The following is a 15,394-nucleotide window of genomic DNA, read 5'->3' on the forward strand; positions in this document are numbered from 1 at the left end:
AGGGCCGAGATGGCCTGTTTCCATACTGTAATTGTTATATGGTTATATAGTTAAAACTAATGATGCAAAATTGTTTTATTAAATTTTAATAGACTCCATAAGACCATAAGATATAGCAGCAGAATTAGGCCATTTAGCCCATCAAGCCTTGTCTACCATTTCCTCATGGCTGACCCATTTCTCTCCCATTTTATTGTGCTAATTGAATAATAAATTTTGTTCCGTATTATCAGGAACAATTCACCAAGGAGCGTTTTGGAATCTCATATGTCCAGTAAGAGAAGAGATGAGATTCAGGTTAGATATTTTATCTGACAGTCACCATCATCAACACTGCAGTAATCCTTTAGTATTATCTGCCAAGAGTGGGCCTTAAATCAATTGTCTGACTCAAGAGATAATGGTGATGTATTGAAACACTCGATACTTTTTATGAAACCTATATATCCATTTTTTTCATGTCACTTTTGCCGTAAGCCTGTTTTCTCAGATACTTTTACCTCTGTGGCACTACCACATAACTCAGCTAGAAGATGTCTGAGGTTCTATAAATTCTAAACTTAGCAAAGTAATGCTGTGTTGATGTCAATTAAAAAAGTAAATCAGACATTGCTGCCAATTTACTTCTCCCCATACTTTGCTAAGTCTTAGCCCAATTTCTCTGTCAACTCTCTTCAACAAAACCATTTCATATAAACTAAGGTCAGGGAACAGGAAGCTCAAAAGCTCAGGAATTTCTCAAATTCAGGAATTTATGCTAACTAGAAATGGCTCTATTATTACCAAAGAAGACTAGCAATTATTCCCATAAGGATTCAAATTCATAACTTTCTGCTTGAAGTCTATGTTTTATACTGCACAGTCTTTGTGATGACCTATGTCTACTTGTCATATATGTGCCACTGAAACATACCTGCAAATAGAATAGCATGCTTAATTGAAGAGCGTAATTCCCTCCTGTACTCACCCCCATCACTGGGACAACTGCTATGTTTTAGACCTTTTCCTCGAAGAGATGAGCATGATGGTGTTGTGAAGATCACTGCTTCTGCTTTCCCCTGGCCCCTGGCCATTACTGGTTGGACCATAACTTTATATTTGCACGAGAAAATCAGTCCTGGGAGAATTACATAGTTTTCCTATGGAAAAAGATAGCATGAAATTTAACTAATTGAATTTGTCTTGTAATTACTGCTATGAGATGGACTGTAATTGAATCTTAAAGGAGTTTGTTAACAGTAAAGAATTTGAGTTTCATTTTTTCATAAATCCATAAAGTATCTGTCCTAAGGAATATTATTTCTTTCTTTTGACATTCTGTGATTTAAGTACAGTAGTAGCAAACTTGTTTTTAAATCTCTTTTACTCCATTACAATATTTATAACCTGAGAGCAATCCAACTGCTTTAAAGGAATAGTCAACGTTTTGTTATGTTACCATATCTAAAACAGCTCAAGGGATTAAATCGGATCCCCCTGTCCCCTTCCCTGCTCTATACTCAGGGTGACTGCATGAAAAGTGAGATGCGCTCATGGAGGACCGCGGGTACCTGTCAGCAAGTCAATGCTTTAAGCAGCAAAAGAGAAAAAAAAAATCAGTCAATAGAACAATCGACTAAATTCTGATTGATGGTGTTACTGTCACAGAAGCTCTTTAATTAAGTTCGCAGGATCAAATTGCAAAAAATGGAAGTCAGAAATATTGGAACTTACATGGGCTATGACTTTTCTGGAGATCTTTGTCTCGTTGTGCTTGCAAGACTCTGGCATCCATTGGACAAGGTACCGCTCTGCAACGCCACTAGGATCTAGGGACAACGCCATTCACATATTATCATCAGCCAATACTCTTGACAGAGTTCACATTGCACTTAGTAATGCTGAGCATATTTTAATTAGATGTGTCAGGAAAGTTCAAGGATATAATTGCTCTGGTGTTGCCAAATATTTGGACAATTCTCTTTGATTGGAACAACTGCAAACAAATCTATTCCTCTATCTCAAGATCATTTTGTCATAATTGCACTAAAAATATGAAGATAAATATGCAGACTTGTTCAGAATATTTCACCTGTGGCCATTTGGACTCATTATTGGCATATAGATGGCTGAAGATTACTAATAATAACCTTAATGTGCTCAAAGATCACATTTGATTCTGCCCAATGATTTGGATTAATGGCTATATGGAAGTTAACAATATGTTTTACTGAAGTTATTGCAGGGATATGGTGTTCTCAAACTGGATGGCAGTGCACAGGAAACCTGGACCATCCTGGGAGGAAAGCACCAACCATTCATCCTAATATTAAGATGTTCTGTATTTGATATTTTGAAGTGCGTTCTTTGCAAAATATAGAAAGTAACTTTGGTTAACTATATCTATAAACTATCGATTTACCTATGTAAATCTGGGAAAAGCAAAGGATGTTGGGAATGGCAAGGTTATGTGACGGGTAGCAGAGAATGAGTGCCAGGGACGGGAGGGGAGTGGCGCAGATGTAGACACATCCAGCGCTGAGACACCAGGCAAGATCATTTGATTCTAAGCAATTTGTTTATTGATCATTACAGATTCTCTCTGGTGCTTCTCCCTCCCTCCCCTCTCCCTTCCCCTTATCCCAACCTTGATTCCTTTCTCCCTACCCCCTTCCCACTCTCAGTTCACAACAGAGACCCATACCAGAATCCGGTTAATCATCACTCACATATATCATGATTTTCGTTGCAGCACTAGCTGTACAGTCAATATCACTGGAAGACACCTCAAGGACTTCATAAAAGGGTTACCATATAGAGATTGACTCTGAGTCATGTGTGCAGAACTTAGAGTAGATGGCTTGCTGATGGAGAGTGTTTAAAAGAAGAACGAGACATGTACTGGAGACATCCAGGGTTGGGACTGGAAGTGTTGGAAAAGGCTCCCCAAATATCTTTCAGGGATTGGTTTATTTTATTCTCCATTAGGTTCCCTGTCACATGTACCTTGCTTGAAAGACTATAGCCTTCTCAGATAGGAAACTTAGGATATTAGGCAAGTGTGAGGAAGGAATGAAGAGATCCTGGGCTTGAGCCCAATGTGAAAGAGGTGAGAAATTGCAGAGTGTTCTATATCCATGAGGAATGTTGATATGAAATAGGGTCTGAACCATGGGGTAAATGGTCAAATGAGAGTTCTCAATCGCAGAGTTGGTCCTTTGCATAGTCATGGTGATGGTTCAGATGGGGTTGGGCACTTATTGCACAGAGGATGATTATGGGTGGAGCTATCTAATGGTGGCAATGGTCAGATGAAGATAAAAGGGTGTTATTGATGATGGCAGCAGATTAGGAGCAATCTGATGATGGTACAAGTCATATTTGGAGCATAGAAGATTGAGGGGGGACTTGATAGAGGTATTTAAAATTATGAGTGGGATAGATAGAGTTGACGTGGATAGGCGTTTTCCATTGAGAGTAGGGCAGATTCAAACAAGAGGACATGAGTTGAGAGTTAAGGGGCAAAAGTTTAGGGGTAACACGAGGGGAAACTTCTTTGCTCAGAGAGTGGAAGCTGTGTGGAACGAGCTTCCAGTAGAAGTGGTAGAGGCAGGTTCAATTTTGTCACTTAAAGTAAAATTGGATAGGTATATGGACAGGAAAGGAATGGAGGGTTATGGGCTGAGTGCAGGTTGGTGGGACTAGGTGAGAGTAAGTGTTCAGCACTGACTAGAAGGGCTGAGATGGCCTGTTTCCTTGCTGTAATTGTTGTATGGTTATATGGTTATATTAAGGTGCTTGGAGGCAGGTACAGAGGAGATGTCAGGGGTAAGTTTTTTTACTCAGAGAGTGGTGAGTGCGTGGAATGGGCTGCTGGCAACGGTGGTGGAGGCAGATACGATAGGGTCTTTCAAGAGACCCCTGGACAGGTACATGGAGCTCAGAAAAATAGAGGGGTATGGGTAACCCTAGGTAATTTCTAAGGTAAGGACATGTTCGGTACAGCTTTGTGGAATGAAGGGCCTGTATTGTGCTGTAGGTTTTCTATGTTTCTGTATGGAATTGGATGAGATACCTTGAGATGACACAACTGTACATTACTGAACTGCTGGACCTTAAAGGTGGCTGTCATATTGTCATAGAGTTCAAAGGGAGGTTAGAAGGCTATCTAATTATAGTGCTGCTCTATCTGTTGGTCAACGGTGGAAGAGCGAATATATTTACTGGTTGAGTCTGTGGATATTATTCCTGATTCAGTGGGAGATCATTCCTCCTGGCCTCTTTGTAATTGCCCAATTTCCTGAGCCTCAACAGGTCAGGTAGGAATATAGAATTGCTGAATTGAAGTTGAACAGCCTCATTGCAATATTTAAATGGCCACTGATTTGTTGCCCTTTCAGCATCGAGGGCCAATATCAGATAGAAGTGGCCAGGGTTGAAGCAAATGCTGACTCTAACCTAACTTGGAGTAGGTTAAAAGGCTGACACTACATTGTGGGCCAGAGGGCCCATACTGTGATGCAGTGTTTTATGTTCTATGTTCTAATAAACAGACATGACATTTTGGGCTGAGACAGTACAGTCAGTACTGTCATTAAAACTAAGGCCATGGATTCTGTGAACAATATACAGTCTTCCATAATTTTGTAACATGCTTGTAACAAGTGACACTTGAATGCTATGGTGGTTCAAAGTCATTAACAAAAATGTTCGAAGGTTATGTACCAGGTGCTTTCCAAATACAATACCAACATAAGGTAGAATAAGTTAGAGCTTAGGTATTCAGTGGCAAGTAAACACTTCATGCACTCCAAACTTTACAACGTAGGAGTGTGAGGAATACATTGTCTTTTTCAGAATGCGTGCAGCTCCAACAATATTCAAGAACCTCGGCACTAGCCAGGAGCAAGTCATGCAAGGTCAAATTGAATTCCCAGAAGTATTTTTGGAGCTAACCAACACCAGCTAGGACAAACCAAGCAAGCTAGATGTTAATACTCTCTCCATCCACCTAATTATTCACTCCGGCGCATCGTGGTTACAGCCTACAAGATATGCCACAATAACTTGCAAGGTCTTCTGTGACCACCATGCTCTCTACCAAAAGGGACAAAATCATCACCACACTCTGTCTTCTCTCCAACTTTCACACCATCCTCAAGCATCAGGGGCACTGTGTTAGGGAGGTGCTATTGCAGAAGAATTAGAGACTTGCTGTGTGCATTAATGATGGTACACACTACAGGGTGTGCTGGTAGTAGAGAATTAGAATCAGGTTTATTATCACCGGCATGTGACATGAAATTTGTTAACTTAGCAGCAGCAGTACAATGCAATACATAATCTAGCAGAGAGAGATAAAAATAATAATAAATTAAATAAAAATAATAATAAACAAACAAGTAAATCAATTACATATATTGAATAGATTATTTAAAAATGTTCAAGAACAGAAATAGTGTATACTAAAAAAAGTGAAGTAGTGTCCAAAGCTTCAAAGTCCATTCAGGAATCGGATGGCAGAGGGGAAGAAGCTGTTCCTGAATCGCTGAGTGTGTGCCTTCAGGCTTCTGTACCTCCTACCTGATGGTAACAGTGAGAAAAGGGCATGCCCTGGGTGCTGGAGATCTTTAATAATGGACGCTGCCTTTCTGAGACACTGCTCCCTGAAGATGTTCTGGGTACTTTGTAGGCTACTACCCAAGATGGAACTGACTAGATTTACAACCTTCTGCAGCTTCTTTAGGTCCTGTGCAGTAGCACCTCCATACCAGACAGTGATGCAGCCTGTCAGAATGCTCTCCATGGAACAACTATAGAATTTTTTGAGTGTATTTGTTGACTTGCCAAATCTCTTCAAACTCCTAATAAAGTATAGTTGCTGTCTGGCCTTCTTTATGACTCCATCAATGTGTTGGGACCAGGTTTGATCCTCAGAGATCTTGGCATCCAGGAACTTGAAGCTGCTCACTCTCTCCACTTCTGATTCCTCTATGAGGATTGGTATGTGTTCCTTCAACTTATCCTTCCTGAAGTCCACAATCAGCTCTTTCATCTTACTGACGTTGAGTGCCAGGTTGTTGCTGCAGCACCATTCCACTAGTTGACATATCTCACTCCTGTACGCCGTCTCATCACCACCTGAGATTCTACCAACAATGGTTGTATCGTCAGCAAGTTTGTAGATGGTATTTAAGCTGTGCCTAGCCACACAGTCATGTGTATATAGAGAGTAGATAGAGCAGTGGGCTAAGCACACACCCCTGAGGTGTGCCAGCGTTGATCGTCAGCGAAGAGGAGATGTTATCACCAATCCGTGCAGACTATGGTCTTCCAGTTAGGAAGCTGTGGATCCAATTACAGAGGGAGGTTCAGAGGCCCAGGTTCTGCAACTTCTCTATCAGGATTGTGCGAATGATAGTATTAAACGCTGAGCTATAGTCGATGAACAGTACCCCAACGTAGGTGTTTGTGTTGTTTAGATGGTCTAAAGCTATGTGAAAAGCCATGGAGACTGCTTCTGCCATTGACCCACTGTGACAATAGGCAAATTGCAATGGGTCTAGGTCCTTGCTGAGGCAGGAGATCAGTCCAGTCATGACCAACCTCTCAAAGCATTTCATCACGGTCAATGAGCATTTAAATTTGTCGATCAAGTGTGAGTCAGGGAGGATGCTTTTTTCCTGGATGGAATTCTAGCCTCTTCGATGTTGTGCACCCTCCAGACAAATCGGAAGTATGCCATCACACCCCTGAATTGTGTTTTGCAGATGGTGGAAGGGCTTTGGGAGTCAGGAGATTAATCTCTTGCTACAGAATATTGTTTGCGGAAATTCCTTCTAAAAAAAACCTCCTCTCATCTAATTGCTTTTATTCTAAAGCTATAAACAACCTTTTGATGTGCTAAGACTTTTATTAAGTTTCCGTGTTATAATTATTGACTGAGCTTCAAAAGGTAAGTAAATGATTTGTAATATTCCCAGATGATCTCTTTCTAAGGGTGGTTTGATTTTGATGTCTGCAGGCTGAGGAATCTGTTGTCCTCTGCAACCAGTTATCAATCCGAACTGGGCGAAGATCACCGATGGGCACTCCAGCCCAGGGAAGTTGAGAGCTGATCATAGCTCTACTTGCACAAACCACAGGTTGAGCCAAAGTCACTGGCACAATACCTGTCTATACGGACAAGACATTTACCCAAATCTTTGGAGATGGGAGGATAAGTGGAACAAGTCTTAGTTTGAACATTTTTTGGAAATGGTTATGTAGACAATCTGCACGGATTGGTGATAACATATCCTCTTCACTGATGATCAACACTGGCGCACCTCAGGGGTGTGTGCTTAGCCCACTGTTCTGCTCTCTGTATACACATAACTGGGTGGCTAGGCAAAGCTCAAATACCATCTATAAATTTGCTGACGATACAACCATTGATGGTCGAATCTCAAGTGGTGATGAGAGGGCGTACAGGAGTGAGAAATGGTAACTAGTGGAATGGTGTCACTGCAACAACCTGGCACTCAACGTCAGTAAGACGAAAGAGCTGATTGTGGACTTCAGGAAGGGTAAGATGAAGGAACACATAATAATCCTCACAGAGGAATCAGAAGTAGAGAGAGTGAGCAGTTTCAAGTTCCTGGGTGTCAAGATCTCTGAGGATCTAACCTAGTCCCAACACATCGATGTAGTCATAAAGGAGGAAAGACAGTGGCTATAACTTTATTAGGAGTTTGAAGGGATTTGGCATGTCAACAAGTACACTCAAAAAGTTCTATAGTTGTACGGTGGAGAGCATTCTGACAGGCTGCATCACTGTCTGGTGTGGAGGGGCTACTGCATAGGACAGAAAGAAGCTGCAGAAGGTTGTAAATCTAGTCAGTTCCATCTTGGGTACTAGCCTATAAAGTACCCAGGACATCTTTAGGGAGCGGTTTCTCAGAAAAGCAGCGTCTGTTATTAAGGACCTCCAGCACCCAGGGCATATCCTTTTCTCACTGTTACCATCAGATAGGAATTACAGAAGCCTGAAGGCACACACTCAGCGATTCAGGAACAGCTTCTTCCCCTCTGCCATCTGATTCCTAAATGGACACTGAATCTTTGGACACTACCTCACTTTTTTAAAAAATATACAGTATTACGGTTTTTTAAATCAGCTTTTTAAATCTATTCAATAGACATAATTGATTTACTTGTTTATTTTTTTAATTTTATTTTTTCTCTCACTAGATTATGTATTGCATTCAACTGCTGCTGCTAAGTTAACAAATTTCACATCACATGATAATAATAAACCTGATTCAGATTCTTCATTAAATATCCAGTACCTTCCAGCTTTAAAACATTGTGATGAGATAACATTAAAGTCAATAAGATCTCCAAATAATATACACAGCCACTCATCAAAGATAAACAACAGAATGCAATAGACAATAGGTGCAGAAGTAGACCATTCGGCCCTTCGAGCCTGCACTGCCATTCTGAGATCATGGCTGATCATCTACTATCAATACCCAGTTCCTGCCTTGTCCCCATATCCCTTGATTCTCCTATCCATAAGATACCTATCTAGCTCCTTCTTGAAAGCATCCATTGTCTTCTACCAATCTTCTATGTGGGACCTTATCAAATGCCTTCTGAAAATTGAGGTACACTACATCCACTGGATCTCCCTTGTCTAACTTCCTGGTTACATCCTGGAAGGATGTAATATGCGATGGCAGCATATTAAAAGAAGGCTGAGTTGAATATTATAAGGTGGGAAGTATTGAGAGACCATATTATATAAACCAGCCAGTTACAACAGCGCTGAGATATTGAGGTTAATTATATGCCCATTTTTTGTTATGACAGCTGAACAATTATTTGTCCTAATCTCATATAACTGTTTATTGGATATGCTGGTGTAGGTGATTGTAATTGTGGCTAAATGATGGAAAATTCCAATATGCTTTTGCCACAGAAGAGGGTTGAAATACAGCTAAATACATGGTAGACCATCAATAAACTACTGTATATAAATATTGGATGAACACAAGTCAATGGCAAGGATATCACGCGTAGTTTCCCCTCCCTATGACCCATATCCAACTTGAAATCGATTATCATTTTATGTTGTTCTTTGGAATTACTCACTTTCACTTTAAGTTATGTTCTTAAGTTTTCTCCTGCCTCAAGAATAACAAAGAACTTGCTACGTTAAAAACTCTCTATTATCTGAATGCTCTGCACAGTTTTCTAAGTTGCTGAGAAGTAATCAATGGTCTGACAATGATTGAAACTGACTAAGAAGATATCAGAAACGATCAGATTTGTCTGAATAAGCTGGGCCACTAATACAGGTGTCACAACAGTGAGGGCTCTGTGTAAGCACTTCATAGATTATTTTCCATTCCAGGTTTCCAATAACATTTATTCAAGATTATGTAATCTACAAAATAACATATATCAGGTATACTTAAACCTTTCAGTATAATACTGTAGAATGGAAAGTAAATTGCAGTCAGTATTGTTTTATGCCCTGCTTCGGGGGTTGTTTTCTCCTTTAAGGCCCATATCAGAATTATAGAGCCATCGTGTCATACAACATGAGACAGACTTTTCAGCCAACCCTATGCATCATTAATCCCACTTAATGCATAGCCTTCTAGTTTCATATAAATACTCAATAAGTATTGTAAGTGCACCTGCTTCTACCATCCATTAAAGCTGTGAGCACCGGGTTTCAACCAGCCTCCCTGTAAAAAAACTTCTTCCATAAATCCTCTCTAAATCTCCCACTGCTGAACTTAAACCTACACTAAAAGGAAATGTTCCACATTACCTACTCTGTCTGTGCACCTCATAATTCTGATCATTTCAATCGGTTCACCCTTCAGCCTTCCCCACTTCAAAGAAAACAAATCCAGCCTCTCTTCATAAATGAAGCACTCCATCCCAGACAACTTTCCGATGAGTTTCTATGGCCGCTCCGGTGCAGTCGTGCAATCAAGGTAGAGCGGCACTAATACAGCTAGGGCATCAGAGTTCGACGTTGACTGTAAGAAGTTTGTACGTCCATCCCGTGAACACATGGATTTCCTCCGGGTGCTCCAGTTCTCTCTCAAGATACAGAGGTATACCAGTTAGGAGGCTCACTGGTTATTGTAAATTGTAAATAGGTGGGTTGCTGGGCAGGGCGGTTCATTGGGCCAGCAGGGCCTATTCTGCACAGTATTTCTAAATAACTAAATAAAATCCCTCTGGTGTGGCAACTAGAAGTGTAATCAGTACTCCAGATGTGGCATAGCTAAAGTTGCATACAGTTGTACCCTGACCTGCCTTCTCTTATATTCTACGCTGTCATGTATCCTATTTGCCTTCTTAACCCTTACCTTTTATCCAACTGTCCATGTCCCTTGACAGATGTGGCTCTTTAGACTTGTCAAACCTCACCTTTCATCATTAAACTAACACATTGACTCTGAACTTCCATTATTTCATCAAGTCATCGAGCGCAGAAACGTTCCAGAAGAGTTGAAGTTGCACAACACAATACCGAGCCCTTTGAACTATTACATCCATGCCAACCTTTTTGCTCATCTACACTAATCCCATTTGCCTGCATCAGAACCACATTCTTCAATGTCTTCCCCATTTAAGTGTCTATCTACATGCTTCTTAATCATTGTGATCATATCCGATTCCACCACCTCCTCTGCCAGCATGTTCCAGATATTAATCACTCTCTATGTAAAAAAAGCTTACCTCTTAGATACTCTTTAAAGTGTTTTCTCTCACCTTAGACCTATGTGCTCTTGGTTCTGATACCCCAACCATGGAAGAACACTTTGACTATCCACCTAAGACCTCCCACAGTCTTAGATATTTTAATTCTGAATCTTCCAAATAGTTGCCTATAAACTTCCTGAAGGAAGCTGCTCCCAGCCCACATTGACAGGTCATGTCTCATAATGAGCTCCCCCCTCCCCCCCAGTTCTGGACCTTAATTTCCAATGTATTTTTGTCCTTCTCCAATAACAACCTTAACACTTACAGAGCTATGGTCTCCAAAATATTCTCCCACTGATACTCCCTCCATTTAGCTGTTTATGCTAATATCATCCCTTCTCTAAGTCATACCTAAAGCTCCCCGGACTCTCTTTAAAAACTCCCTTCTATACCTTTCACAATGAAGCATTCCCACTTAATATCCACTTCTATAAATCATATTACTATGACTAATCATAATTATGAGTAATCATGATTCTATTATTCATAAAATTCTGTGGATTGTCCACAATATAGGTTCCTTCATCTCCTGCTAACTATTATGAGATCTGTACTATACCCCAGCAAAATAATTGCCCTAATTTTTTGTTCCTAAGTCCTACCCATGTAACCTCATATGAAGAGCCTTCTAAGATGTCCTGCTCCATTACCACAGTAATAGATTCCTTAACCGATATTGCAATTCCAGGTCTTCTTTCGTAAGTCTGCCCTTCCAGCTCCTAAACCACATGAAGATTCTATACCCTGGAATTTGCCAGTCTTGCTGTTCTTTCAACTACTGTATGACTTTTTAAATGCCACAAATAATGTTTGTTAATTACAGTATTTGGTTCTTCAACCTTACTTGGCAGATTCCTTGTGATAAAATATATCCAATCCAGCCTTCGGTTTGAATTGGCCGGCAGACAAATGAATATCCTAACCTGCACTGAAAAACATTGTCCCTTGCATCAATACAGCACCCATTACCATTCAGTGTCACCTTATTATTTCCCATTATGCCCCTCTGTGATCTCTCTATACTTGATGTGCTGTTAGTTTTGTTATAAATTACTGGGACTTGAGGGTGTTCATAATGAATCACAGCCAGGACAGCCCTATCCTATGAGAGCTACGGACATACATTTGGCTCCGTATCTGTTATAATACATGTGGGAATATCTAGCCTATAATCGGATAGGATTGGGTCATTTCTCACCTCCTTACCTATAAATGATACTTTAATTTATGCTCCTCTACTCCTTTAGGATTACCCTTTAAAACCCACCTCAGACTTTTCATTACATGTTCTGAAATTCAGTCTGACTCCATCCACATAAATGACTTGGTACATGTTGTAGACTGAGAATGTCAGGTAAAAGAAAAGTTCTTTTAAAGATGAGCTTTATTTATCACATGTATCTTGAAACCTGCAATGAAATGCATAGTTTGCATCAAATCAGGGAGGATTGCTCTGGCCAGCCTGCAAGTCTCCCCGTGCTACAGGCACCAACTCACTAACGTTAACTGCATGTGGGAAGAAACTGGAGCACCCAGAGGAAACCAGTATGGTCACGGGAAGAATAAACTAACTCCTTACAGACAGCAGCAGGAACTGAACCTCAGTCTTAAAGCTGGCGCTGTAATAGTTTTACACTAACCATTACACGACCTAGCGGCTCTAATTAGAACCTCGTTGCTGTTTTCATGCTTGAAGCCGGAATGTAGCTATCCAAAATCATTCTAAGTCCAGCCTTTGTGCCAAGGAAAGCTCTCCTGCAGGATTTAAATCCATAGCTCAAGGGTGAAAAGCAATGTGCTTATCAGCAAGTCATATCAACTTTGCACTTGTAATTCCGTAAAGAGCAAATGTTAAGAGCAATAAAAGATAACATGCCAATGTTTTATGGAAAAGTTTGACAACAATATTAATTTCTATGTTCCAACACTCATTCTTTAACTCTCCCCTTCCAACTATAGCTAATAGATCTGATGTTTAAACATTACACTGAGTAATCCTCAACGGGATTTTGGGGGAGCAAAAATACAATCAAGTACCATGAAAATCAATTTCCCAAGTTAAAGCAGGGTTCTGGTCCTGAGAACTCTTTGTACCCCAGACTTTGTAACCAAACTTTCTGAGTTGAAAACTGAACAAAAACAGTGTGTTTGGGAGAGCATCAGAGAAACAGATTCGATTAAGAGTGAGCAAGCAAGGGATGAGCTGCCGGCTTCACTAGCTCAGTGAGTGAGTCTGCTCACCACGTCTAGGTACACTGGATTCAACGCAGCTACTGATTATGGAGGGGAAGATTGGGGATGGGGGGGGGGGGGGTAATGAAGATGGACGGAGCAGGACACTGAAATTCCCATTCTCATCCAGCAGAAGATGCCTTCAGCTCCACAGATCTAGCAAATCTATCCCCATCCATATGCAGGTCTCCCAAACACTGGCTCAGAGGTACAGCTTGTCAACAAGTCAGGTGCTCATAATATGGGGAGGACCTGCACATCTGATGCTCCCTATTTTTGGAAACTTCAATTTAAGAAAACAACTTTTTTGAGATTTGAAATGCATTCAGCTCTCCTTCATAAGTTTTATCAATAATGAGAAACAGAATATCAGGTTTTGAAATCCTGCCAGTTCCAATAATGCACAGATATATTGTTTGAGCATTAGCAAAATAGGAATAAAAATAAAAATACATCAACAAGTACCATCAGTATCATGTTCAATCAGTCAAATATTATTAGATAAACACTAATGTCTAAGTTGCAGGCATACTAAGTTTCTCTTACCCCTTCCCAATATATCCTGAAAGTAAACTTGTACCAGTTTTACAGTACTTCAGCTTGAAGGTATAGATCATAGAGTGAGTAACACATACCTTCCATTTTCTTCCAGTAAACTTTAACCTGAAGCTGATTGTCCTGATAGAAAGGGGCCCCGACATCAATGAGACGCATAGTTCTTTTCCCATGAGATGATGGGAGGGCATTGACAACACCAGGTCTGGATTTTGTTGTTGAAGCTGAAAGGTCTCCTTTGAAGAAATAACATCAACTTTAAGGCGACTGCTTCAAAATAATGTGTCTAGTCTAGAGTAACTGATGGATTACCCCATCCAAATGCAAGCCCCATTCATTTATTTAGACTTAGTTAGAATGTCCCCAAATCCACCAGAGAAGGTAATGATTTACTTATTGTTATTATTAAGCCATTAAGCTCACTGTATTACACTGCTGTTGTCACCTGAGCAATAGCACTTTAAAATATTAGACTCCCATCAGCCTAATTTTATTAGACTAACACAGGATATTCCATCCCTCCAGTGCCTCTTGAATCACCTCAAGTAACTTTATACCCCAGTATATATAGGGCCAGGGGTGCAAAGTGTTACTCATAACAGTACCATGTAACAGATTTTTTGTTGGTTTACAGACTCCCCAACAACCTGTCATTTCTGTCGCTGTGAGGAGAGAATGTATCATGTGTATATGGAACGTGAGAGGTTACTGCCTCTGAATATCTGAAGGGCCTGTTCCTCAAACTTTGGCTGCACTTTAGCCCCGGCTCCTGATCTTCAGCCACCCCAGTGCAGAGGGGGAAGGTGGGTGGGTGGGTTGAGTGATCTCCTGGTCACATTGCTCCTGAGCCTGGCCAAGATGGCCACCCATGGGTCCAGGTGCCAGGCCTGCCTGAGCTGACTGCCTGCCTCTCTTGCAGGATTAAACCCAGGCCCATGCATCCCTGGAGAACGAGCAGGTGGTATCCATGGGTAGAATGGGGGTTTTCTGGGATCGGTGGATGCCACAGAGGCTCAAGTGTGCTTTGACTAGAGATGACTGTGTTATATTTTGCAATTATTGGTTGTAAGCAATGTGATTTGTGGAAATACTATAGCACTGTCATGATGTGATGCTTCAGTCACTGAATAAACCTCCTTTTGGAAAAGGATTTACTTTCAAGGAATCTCAATCTTATGTTCCCAATAGATATTGCTTATTTGTTTATTATTGTTATTTCTGATTTTTGTATTTGCATGGTTTGTTACCTCCTGCACTCCGATTGAATGCCCTAGTTGGGCAGTCTTTCTTTGATCCTGCTATGGTTATTATTCTATAGAGTTATTGGATGCCCACAAAAAATGAATCTCAGGTTGTTTATGGTGACATTTATGTACTTTGATAATAAACTTACCTTGAACATTTACTTTAGAAAGAAACGATATCTATGGGCAATACTAACTGACTACCATTCTGACAATAGCTGCAATACACTTGTACTTTTGTTCTAATTTCAACCAGACTTAAAGTTAAAAAGGATCCAGTGCTTTCTTGGCGTATATGACACATAAATTCTTCTTGGGATTCCAGCCGAGTACAGGTATCAATTTTAATTGATGTTTCAATGACAAACTCCAGCATCTTCATCAGGGATAATGCCGAGGCACATCTAGCCCCGTGGTACATGTTGTATCGTCAACTCCTATCGTCCATCCCTCCTGATTGGTCCGTCCTCAACCAATCAGGTATCCGCTGTCCCACCTTGTTTAAAATAATATTCCAGTTCTTAGTTAGACTGAGATCTTCGTATATATTGAGTATATACCACATGGCTGGATGTGTCTAAGCATAATTTCTAATGAAGATGGCAGAGTTT

The 15,394-nt window shown here is 40.6% G+C and overlaps 1 protein-coding gene across 2 annotated transcripts in view; it reads right to left on the reverse strand.

The window, feature by feature from the left end:
- Positions 1-15,394, reverse strand: part of LOC132391145 (anosmin-1) — a 196,098-nt gene that overhangs the window by 10,651 nt on the left and 170,053 nt on the right. For both annotated transcript variants that reach the window (XM_059963969.1, XM_059963968.1), the window contains exons 9-11: positions 13,620-13,775; positions 1,714-1,808; positions 968-1,139 (exon numbers count right to left, since the gene is read on the reverse strand). In XM_059963969.1, coding sequence (XP_059819952.1) covers positions 968-1,139; positions 1,714-1,808; positions 13,620-13,775 — 423 coding nt within the window. The remainder of the gene's footprint in view (positions 1-967; positions 1,140-1,713; positions 1,809-13,619; positions 13,776-15,394) is intronic.

Source organism: Hypanus sabinus, chromosome 3 (genome assembly GCF_030144855.1).
Source record: "Hypanus sabinus isolate sHypSab1 chromosome 3, sHypSab1.hap1, whole genome shotgun sequence".
Classification (NCBI taxonomy): Eukaryota; Metazoa; Chordata; class Chondrichthyes; order Myliobatiformes; family Dasyatidae; genus Hypanus; species Hypanus sabinus.